Below are 10,058 nucleotides of genomic sequence, written 5' to 3'. Positions count from 1 at the left end.
ATCAATTTCCCACAAGACGCCTGCGGCGGACTGATATAACCCCCTTGATGGGTGCCCTGTTCCGAAGAGACACACACTTCAAACGTTTTTATTTTATTTCACCTTTATTTAACCAGGTAGGCTAGTTGAGAACAAGTTCTCATTTACAACTGCGACCTGGCCAAGAATAAAGCAAAGCAGTTCGACACATACAACAACACAGGGTTACACATGGAATAAACAAACATTCAGTCAATAATACAGTAGAAAAAATCTATATACAGTGTGTGCAATCGAGGTAAAATAAGGGAGGTAAGGCAATAAATAGGCCATGGTGGCGAAGTAATTACAATATACCGATTAAACACTGGAGTGATTGATGTGCAAAAGATGAATGTGCAAGTAGAGATACTGGGGTGCAAAGGAGCAAGATAAAAAAAAAAAATACAGTATGGGGATGAGGTAGTTGGATGGGCTAGCAACGTAGAAAATCGATTAAGGTACGTTACTTCTGATCCGCAGAATCAAAACAAGCCCACCGCCTCTGGTGATCCTCACAACCTTCGCTTTACCCAGTACTCTCTCCCCCAGTTTGGATAATTTAAGTGGTTTCTTCAAAATTGGTGCTCTGCTCAACCACGGGATTAAACACCAACAAACCGTACTCCTAGTATTCTTCGTCACTGTGCCCCACTGGGAAGTTATGCTACGGATAGGTTAAAATGGCATATTGCTGTTTCTTGCAGGCAGTTCATATGCACACCAGATCAGTGCTTTTACGATGACGTGGCACTGTTTATGACGTTTGGAAGCCCGCCTCTCCCTTTCACGTATGAATCTTTCAAGATGGCGATGCACCTGCTTCATTGGTGGTAATTCTTTTAATTTCTTAAACGGTGTACATAAACGATAAAACAAAGCGTCGTTTCCAGTTGACAATAACGTTAATATCGGAGGACAACGTTGTCTTTATTACCTTTCAAACATGTCGACAGAGGAACTGTCAACCTCGGACAGCGAAGCTGCCTTTGCTGGGGCTGGCGAGCGATGGGCGCCCGTCGGCGCTGTAGCCAGTCCGGAGGATGAGAGCGGGAAGGGAAACGCAGTCGAGCCGAGGAGGAAAGGCTCAGCTGCGTCTGGTGAGACGGAGATGGCCGCAAGGTTGAGGAAACTGGAGGACGAACAGGGCCTGCTGAATTCCTCGCTCCTCGCTTTGACATCTCATTTTGCACAAGTGCAGTTCCGCTTGAAGCAGATTGTTCACGCTCAGACTGATGAGAAGGAGAGGATGCTGGTAGAACTCGAGGAGTTTGCCTTCAAAGGCTGTCCTCACGTTGTGGGATGCAGGCCACAGGATACGCAACAGCTTGAAAACGCGGTAAGTAGTCCATCTAGCCCACGGCTGGTCAGACTTGGTTGATCTAAGAATGTAAACAATGTTTCCTCTTCAGTAAGTGGGAAAAGTATGTCAACACAAACTCTCAATTGCTTGAGGTTGTGTGATTATGCAAGCTATAAGCTATCCATTATGTGTAGAAAAATAGGTTATGTTAGTCCCCCACAAAACAGACCAGACAGACACCAATTTAGGCCTACACCAACGTCAGTACACAGTGTTCCACCAGTAATACCGGGTGATTGCATTAGTTGCTGCCCTTACGTAGGCTGGTCATCATTCAGTGTCAGTCGGACAGCTGTGAGGATGACCACTGGACACATATAGACTCAGACACACCCTGGGATGCAACACTCGGAAACATGCGCACACACACACACCCCGGCAGTATCAGCCACCATCTTGTCAAACATCTCACAGGAAATGAAATTATCCGGGCGGCTACCTGGCTTTTGATTAAGGCTTTGATTTGCATCAAGGTTGTGCTCTCTGTTCTGTTCCATGAGATCTATTATCTCCAGAGGAAGATAGAAAATGGTGGTATCTCATCAACACAATAAGTGACTCACAGCTTCCAGAAGATCATTATCTCTGTAATAATAGCTTCTGTATGCACAACTAAACCAAACCACATTGTTTACTCCATGCAACTCTCCATTTACCTTCGAGACAATGCCTGCTTATGTAATACTGTCTTTGATTAAAGCTTTTCTTTTTCTGATTTCCTCTGTGTCTACATGCTTTACTTGTAGGAGGACCTGGTGAGTATGGCTACAGCTCTCTGTTCCTCTCCAGCATCTGTTTAGTCTGTCTAGTAAACATGCATGATCAATAAGGGCTGTGTATAGACCCTCCCCATTGTACACCCCAGTCCTCCACTGACAGTGTATTCTGTGTTCTCTCTTCTCCACACAGAGTGAGAGGGAGAAGAGGGAGCGTCTGGAGGTCCAGAGGGAGAAGCAGAAGGAGCTCATCGTCCAGCTGAAGACCCAGCTGGATGACCTGGAGCGCTATGCCTACCAGGAGGGCAGCTACGACTCCCTGCCCCAGTCGGTGGTCATGGAGAGACAGAAGGTAGGGCTCTGTTCATGTACCAGAAGTCTCCCAAAAGTCTATTCGATACAATGTTGTTTCCTCCCCATGTGTAATGTCCTGGTAATACTCATGACGGTTCCACTCTTCCACTGCCAGGTAATCATTGACGAGTTGATCAAGAAGCTGGATGTGAACTTCAACGAGGACATAGGGAACCTGACGCCTGAGGAGCTAAGACAGAGAGTGGATGCTGCCATCGCTCAAATAGTCAACCCAGCTAGGGTCAAGGAGCAACTGGTGGACCAGCTCAAGACCCAGATCAGGGACCTAGAGATGTTCATCAACTTCATCCAGGGTAGGTGGCAGTGGGCCTGGGATGCCATGTTGGCTGTGGTTAGGTGTCTTGGAAGCTCACTAATACACACTTTGTTACCAAAATATTCCACCAATATTCTGACTTATTTTCCCTTTACCCAACAGATGAGGTAGGGAACCCTCTTCTGTCTGACGGTGAACCCAGCCAGCAGCCGAGGACAGCAGGGCCCAACACCAGAGCCCCTGGAGGGAGGAAGAAAAGTCAGTTATCACCCAGCATTATTATCATAGGTTCTACAACATCACTCACAATACATCTGTTCTAACAATTCTCTTCTCCTGCCCATAGTGGACCCAGAGCAGGCCCAGAAGATGAGGCAGACAGGCTTGCAGCTGATCCAGCGGGCCCTGGCTGTGCTGCAGATCTTTGCAGTTAGCCAGTTTGGCTGTGCGGCTGGCCACGTTCCCCAGAGCATGTGGTCGCAGGGGGAAGGGGGCCAGGACTACGGCCCTCTGCTGCAGCGTCTGGAGGGGGCTGTAGACCGGGTTCGAGTGCAGGCCTCGTGCAGACAGCCCTCGGTAGATCACGTGGTCAGCTACAACAGCAGCTTGGCCCTGGGGTCCCGTGATGAGCTCACTGCCTCAGTGAGGAAGGAGCTGGCCATGGCTCTGAGAGACCTGCTAGCCCACGGTCTCTACTCCCCCTCCCAGGGCATGAGCCTGGTGCTGGCCCCCATCTCCTGCCTGCTGCCCTACAGACCTGGCCCAACGACCATCCACCCCTGGGAGCTCTTTGTCAAGTACTACCACTCCAAAAACGGCAAGGCCTTCGTGGAGTCGCCAGCCCGCCAGCTCTCGCAGTCCTTCAGCCTACCTGTTGCGGGCAATCCGGTCACTGTCACACCCAAGCAGTCTCTGCTCTGGGCCATTCACTCAGTGTTGCTGGAACACGATCGCTACAAGCGAGGAGCAGACTCAGAGTTCAAGGCTCTTGTATGCATGGCTCTGAATGAGCAGAGGCTAGTGTCATGGCTTAACCTGCTTTGCAAGTCAGGGGTCTTGGTGCACCCGCACTACCAGCACTGGAGCTACATGGCCCAGACAGGCTTCGAGGGAGCCCTGCGCATCCTGGGACGTATCAGCCACCTAAAGTTTAACCTGCCGGTGGACCTGGCTGTGAGGCAGCTCAAGAACATCAAGGATGCCTTCTGAGAAGGGACTGTCGAGAGACACCCAAAACCATGCTTTCAGCTCACATGGTTACCAGGCCTGATTTTTAAGGGTAAAAAATAATACAATCAACTGGCCCTTGAGGACCGGAAGGCATGGTTTGGGTCTCCCTCAAGTGCTGAAATTATAATTGGCATAAAAGATTTGTGCTAATGTTGCTATATCCGTTTTACTTTAAATTTATCTTGGGTCATTGGGTCAAAACATTTTTTGTTAGCATCCGGTCTAAAAACATGGCATGAATTCCATGCAAAGCTGTTCAACAAAAATCAAGTGTGCAATGTTGAGATGCATTATATAGCAAATCTGATTTTTATATAGCAAATCTGTAACTAACGTTTAATTTATCCATGACCCCCCATAACCACACAAAGGTAGTATATCAAGATCATAATGACTTGTTACATTGCATTATATGGAGCTTGTTGCCTCCCCTTAGGAAACACTTCCTTTATGTGATGTTGTTTGACTTGTCCCTATGGAGATGAGATACAGTAGCTCAGACCTATGCAGATAATATCGTGAGGTTGGCCTTTTACAGTAATTCACTACTGTATAATGATAACCTATAGAATGGGTGATCATCAATTGGACTAAATGTATAGTCATTCCCTCCCCATACTCTGTAGTATGGGCAAAAACAGACCAGTATCCTGCACTGTCACTAAACTGTACATTTTGTGTTCTCTATGGAAGAGAATAATATGGGTTACTACAGTTCACATTCACAGAGCATTGCTCTCTCTGTGGTTACTCAAAGCTCCACTGTTACGTTCACAGAAGACACACACTATTCAATGCACTCAGGTCAAATGAACATGGCAACAGTGTATGCTCTCACCAATGAATGTAGAAGAGAGGTCAACATTCTAAAGATGTCACAAGTGTTCTGAAAATCTAAATGATCACTCATGCAGCATGTAGTGTCTCTCCGTTGAGGAATAACCAGAATCTGCCTAACGTGTCTTAAAGAAGGTAGATAATGTAGAGGCCCTGTATTAACTGCTGCTTCTTTACTGTTCCAAATGGAAGTGATTAAAAAAAAATACAAAAATATATATGATTTAACTATTTAGCTTATATATAATTATATATTTAATCGTCCAATATTTAAGATGATTGTGGGATGTGATCGTTTTCTCTGTTTCTATTAGTTTTTTGAATGGTGAATGAAAACCACTTGAAGTGAAATCTTCCTATTACATGTGAATCACATGGGGTGTATCCTGAAAAGCTGAATGTACAAACCATAGATACTGTTCATTTCCACATGAGTGAAAACTTTTATCATCCCTACTATGGTTTTCCCAACCCTCATATTAAGGTGTAACCTACTTTGTGACTGCTACTCCCAGACTTTCTCTTCTATTCTCTTATGGTCTATGGTATTGTATTGAGATCTATTTCTATTTTGTTGTATAGTAAATTGCAAATGCCTCAGCCGGACCACTACCAGACTATGCTTGGATCTGGTCTGTGCTTTACTGGTGTCTGTGCTTTACTGGTGTGCATCTCCATGTAGTGTATGGGAGGACAGGTTGTTCTACATCGAAAGGGATACTTTGGTTTGCATACTTCTGAGGTGTTAGTGTGAATATCAATACCCCCTTCATTTAGCCTGCATTGTTACTTTTCACTTTTCAAATGCACTGTGCTCATGTCAAGACTACTGTTAACACAAACATAGAGGCACACGTCACGATACTACTACTAAGGAATGTACATTTCTGTATGAAAAATGAGACTTAGTTACTGTCTCCGATTTGTTTTTGTTTTTCTGTGCATACCCTACTGGTCAGATTGAGAAAAAGTTATACAGCTGTTTATTGTTTTTTTTTTCAATAACTATGAATGTGAGCAAATAAATTATTTCAAAAACCTATTTCAGCCCATGCACAATTTGTATCCATTCATTGCTTTCAACACACTTGTTGTCAATGCACATTAATAAGTCGTATAAGATACAGGGGTAATAATGATGCCTGACACTTTTGTCTTTAGTTTAGTCAAGTTGCAAGCCTTCACTTTGCATAGCAGCATCAGAGAACACTGGCAACTGTGCCAACAACTGAATAGGACGCCTTGATTGCCACATGTCACAGAGAAACTCAATATAGGGATGACTCTAGGTTCCCTTTTATAAGCTTGACATGAGTGGCGCCGCGGTTTAAGGCACTGCATCTCAGTGCTAGAGGCATCACTGCAGACCCTGGTTCGATCCTGGGCTGTATCACAACCGGATGTGATCGGGAGTCTCACAATTGGCCCAGGGTCGCCCGGGTTAGGATAGGCCGTCGTTGTAAATAAGGATTTGTTCTTTAAAAAAAAAAAATGACGTTCCAAAATAAAGGAACTGTTCCAGGACCAGTTCTGAGCATAGAGGTGTTCCGCTCGGCGGAAATGACGCATCGTTGATTTGATGTGAAAGGTCACGAAAATCTTCTCAACTTCCTTTCCTGCTAGCGGTGGCCACAGAATAGCACCAGTGAGTTAATTTCTCAACTCAATAATCTTAAACCATCTTGATAAATCCTGGCGTTTACATACTTCTTAATAGTTTTTTACCCTAAACTATACGTTTAAGATCCCGGTTTGGGGATCATTTCCCTTAATTTGACATTTATATTGGAAAAATGTGTGCTTTTATATAGTGTCCGCTATCCATATAGCTAGCGTTTCAACATGGCAGCTTGCTTGATGAGGTTCATGTCGATTCAAAACCAACCACTTCGGTTATGTAATTTATATAATCGGATAACCACAATATGTTCGGTTGCCTATTTAAATGTATTTGTATGAATGTATACAACATCTCGCCTGGATGGTAACGTTAAGTTAGCTAGGTAAATAAACAGTGATGACTGTCTAGCTAGGCTGGACAATAGAACGAGTCAAATTTACCCAATGCTGAAAAACAGCAAAAGAACGTTGGTTAACACCTACTTCAGTCAAGACATTATGCAGTTTAACTTTTCATAATACTTTTTTCTTTGCTACTTTACGTCGTTGTTGCTCCTGCAATCTCGTTCAGTCATTGGTCATCTGACGTCCAAGCTGACGTAGCTAGTTTAGCTAATAGCATACCGATATTCTGTAGATAACAAAGATTCTACAGAAATCTAAAAGCAGTGAATATTGTCCCACATTGACCATTCCATAGCATCTTGTCTTAGTAATAATGCTTTTCTTTTGTAACTCACTTCTCTTGTCACCCAGAGATGGGCAAGTTCATGAAACCTGGGAAGGTGGTGATGGTCCTTGCTGGGCGCTACGCTGGGCGTAAAGCTGTTATCGTCAAGGTAAGTTTGTTCCTGAGCTATTGTTAAATGTGCATATTTCACTCCCAGTTTGATTAGTTACTGTTTGCTTGGACAATCATCTTGCAATAAACGCGTAACTGAACAGTTAACTATATATTGATTCTCTTCCTACAGAACATTGACGATGGCACCTCAGACCGCCCTTATAGCCACGCACTGGTCTCGGGCATTGACCGCTACCCCCGCAAAGTGACCACAACCATGGGCAAGAAGAAGGTTGCCAAGAGGTCCAAGATCAAGGCCTTCGTAAAGGTGTACAACTACAATCACCTAATGCCCACCAGGTCAGTGCCAGGTGGACATGGGGAATATAGGATGGGAGTACCTGCTGACATGTGAGACTAAACTGTAGGTGACTAGCAGTATTGCATCCATTAAATTAGTCTACATTATCATGGAATTCTGGCAGTGGCCAAACTGGCAGGTATCTATTAAGTAGGATGCGATATCAAGGAATGTATAGATGGTGTACTGAGTGGACCCTATTCTGTTGGATGTGAAGAACTACCCTTTCGCACTCCTAAGCCAAGTTGTACTGAGCTGGCTTGGTTATGCATCGATATCCACCATAGTTGCAGTAGTTGTGCTGGAAAGAGCAATCTGAGCCAGCAAAGTATGGTTTGGGTCAGCACGCTAGTGAAGTCTATGGCTGTTCAACACATTTAATCTCTAAATGCATCAATCAGATTTTGTCCATACTTAGTAAACTTGATAGATGGCTTGGTTTGATTTTCAATCTTGATTCTTGGAATGTTCAGAGTAGTTGATAGAGAAGTTTAATCCACTCGTGTTTGTCCTTTATAGGAAATTGGCGTAGGTGTCTTAAGTCTCTTGCTGTGTTTTTCCCTGTGCTCAGATACTCTGTGGACATTCCTCTGGACAAAACCGTTGTCAACAAGGATGTCTTCAGAGACCCTGCCCTGAAACGCAAAGCCAGACGGGAGGCCAAGATTAAGTTTGAGGAGAGGTGAGTCTTTTCCTACACCAGGAACCAGGACTTGTGAGAAATGCACAGGTTCCTTGTCCTGGTAATATCTGACACATGATACAAGTAGCGTAACTACTATAGGATAATTAAATATCAGGCTTTCTTTTTCATCTCCATTGACACCTTCTCTAAAGTTTTTTTTTCTTCTATCCACAGGTACAAGACAGGCAAGAACAAATGGTTCTTCCAGAAGCTTAGATTCTAGGCATTCATTGGTTTCACTAATAAATGTATAAAAAAAAAAAATCTTGACTGGTGTTTTCATTTGTGGTTTTATTGACAAGTGTAAAATGTTGGAGATTAAGCAATACAGCTGATTAATGCCTCATAAAAAGCAGTAGAAAGGTATTCACAAAAGCTGCTTGTTAATATGACAATGTTCATGTCATGAATTCACTTATTGGCCCAACCAGACTTGTGTGAACATGGCATTGACAAGTAAAAAAAAAGGTGGAAATTTGTTGTACTTCACTGCATTTCCAATCTTGCTCATATCCATTTCCACGCTACCATATTGGTCTAATTGTATCAGTATGGCCTATTGGTCACCAAGCTACTGAAAGTGCATGTTTCCCAGCCACTAGCACACCTGAAATCTATTCAAGGTAATTTTATATCTCAGCAAAAAAAGAAACATCCCTTTTTTTTAGGACCCTGTCATTAAAAGAATTCAGAAATATCAAAATAACTTCAGATCTTCATTGTAAAGGGTTTAAACACTGTTTCCTGTGCTTGTTCAATGAACCATAAACAATTAATGAACATGCGCCTGTGGAACAGTCGTTAAGACACTAACTGCTTACAGACGGTGGGAAATTGAGGTCAGTTATGAAAACTTAGGACATTAGAGGCCTTTCTACTGACTGGAAAAACACTAAAAGAAAGATGTCCAGGGTCCCTGCTCATCTGCATGAACGTGCCTTAGGCATGCTGCAAGGAGGCAAGAGGACTGCAGATGTGGCCAGGGCAATAAATTGCAATGTCTGTACTGTGAGACGCCTAAGACAGCGCTACAGGGAGACAGGACGGACAGCTGATCGTACTCGCAGTGGCAAACCACATGTAACAACACCTGCACAGGATTGGTACATCTGAACATCACACCTGTGGGACAGGTACAGGATGGCAACAACTGCCCGAGTTACACCAGGAACGCACAATCCCTCCATCAGTGCTCAGACTGTCCGCTATAGGCTTAGAGAGGCTGGACTGAGGGCTTGTAGGCCTGTTGTAAGACAGGTCCTCACCAGACATCACCGGCAACAACGTCGCCTATGGGCACTGTCGCTGGACCAGACAGGACTGGCAAAAAGTGCTCTTCACTGATGAATCGCGGTTTTGTCTCACCAGGGTGATGGTCGGATTCGCGATTATCGTCAAAGGAATGAGCGTTACACCGAGGCCTGTACTCTGGAGCGGGATCGAGGTGGAGGGTCCTTCATGGTCTGGGGCGGTGTGTCACAGCATCATCGGACTGAGCTTGTCATTGCAGGCAATCTCAACGCTGTGCATTACAGGGAAGACATCCTCCTCCCCCGTGGGGTACCTTTCCTGCAGGCTCATCCTGACATGGCCCTCCAGCATGACAATGCTACCAGCCATACTGCTCGTTCTGTGTGTGAATTCCTGCAAGACAGGAATGTCAGTGTTCTGCCATGGCCAGCGAAGAGCCCGGATCTCAATCCCATTGAGCACGTCTGGGACCTGTTGGATCGGAGGGTGAGGGCTAGGGCCATTCCCCCCAGAAATGGCCGGGAACTTGCAGGTGCCTTGGTGGAAGAGTGGGGTAACATCT

The 10,058-nt window shown here is 44.7% G+C and overlaps 2 protein-coding genes across 3 annotated transcripts; both read left to right on the top strand.

The window, feature by feature from the left end:
- Positions 1-322: 322 nt before the first annotated feature.
- rund1 (RUN domain-containing protein 1) lies at positions 323-5,837 on the top strand. Of its 2 annotated transcripts, XM_045719447.1 has the most exons (6): positions 323-1,357; positions 2,128-2,136; positions 2,291-2,449; positions 2,567-2,765; positions 2,891-2,986; positions 3,075-5,837. In XM_045719447.1, the coding sequence occupies exons 1-6, from the start codon at positions 965-967 to the stop codon at positions 3,935-3,937; spliced, it is 1,719 nt and encodes a 572-aa protein (XP_045575403.1). In that variant the 5' UTR covers positions 323-964; the 3' UTR covers positions 3,938-5,837.
- A 391-nt stretch (positions 5,838-6,228) lies between these two features.
- On the top strand, positions 6,229-8,629 carry LOC106595784 (60S ribosomal protein L27). The gene is made up of 5 exons (XM_014183910.2): positions 6,229-6,440; positions 7,172-7,254; positions 7,390-7,559; positions 8,132-8,242; positions 8,420-8,629. The coding sequence occupies exons 2-5, from the start codon at positions 7,174-7,176 to the stop codon at positions 8,466-8,468; spliced, it is 411 nt and encodes a 136-aa protein (XP_014039385.1). The 5' UTR covers positions 6,229-6,440; positions 7,172-7,173; the 3' UTR covers positions 8,469-8,629.
- The last annotated feature ends 1,429 nt before the right edge of the window (positions 8,630-10,058 follow it).

The sequence above is a fragment of the Salmo salar genome, chromosome ssa06, assembly GCF_905237065.1.
Source record: "Salmo salar chromosome ssa06, Ssal_v3.1, whole genome shotgun sequence".
Lineage (NCBI taxonomy): Eukaryota > Metazoa > Chordata > Actinopteri > Salmoniformes > Salmonidae > Salmo > Salmo salar.
Note: the sequence above shows the minus strand (reverse complement) of the source record. Positions and strands in the feature narration are given on the sequence as shown.

Excerpts from the sequence above, each read along its gene's own strand:
- rund1 (XM_045719447.1), top strand. The coding sequence starts at position 965 with ATGTCGACAGAGGAACTGTCAACCTCGGACAGCGAAGCTGCCTTTGCT. Across the intron at positions 2,766-2,890 it reads GTTCATCAACTTCATCCAGG|ATGAGGTAGGGAACCCTCTT; the intron begins GTAGGTGGCAGT and ends TTTACCCAACAG. Across the intron at positions 2,987-3,074 it reads CCCTGGAGGGAGGAAGAAAA|TGGACCCAGAGCAGGCCCAG; the intron begins GTCAGTTATCAC and ends TCCTGCCCATAG.
- LOC106595784 (XM_014183910.2), top strand. The coding sequence starts at position 7,174 with ATGGGCAAGTTCATGAAACCTGGGAAGGTGGTGATGGTCCTTGCTGGG. Across the intron at positions 7,560-8,131 it reads AATCACCTAATGCCCACCAG|ATACTCTGTGGACATTCCTC; the intron begins GTCAGTGCCAGG and ends CCCTGTGCTCAG. Across the intron at positions 8,243-8,419 it reads AAGATTAAGTTTGAGGAGAG|GTACAAGACAGGCAAGAACA; the intron begins GTGAGTCTTTTC and ends TTCTATCCACAG.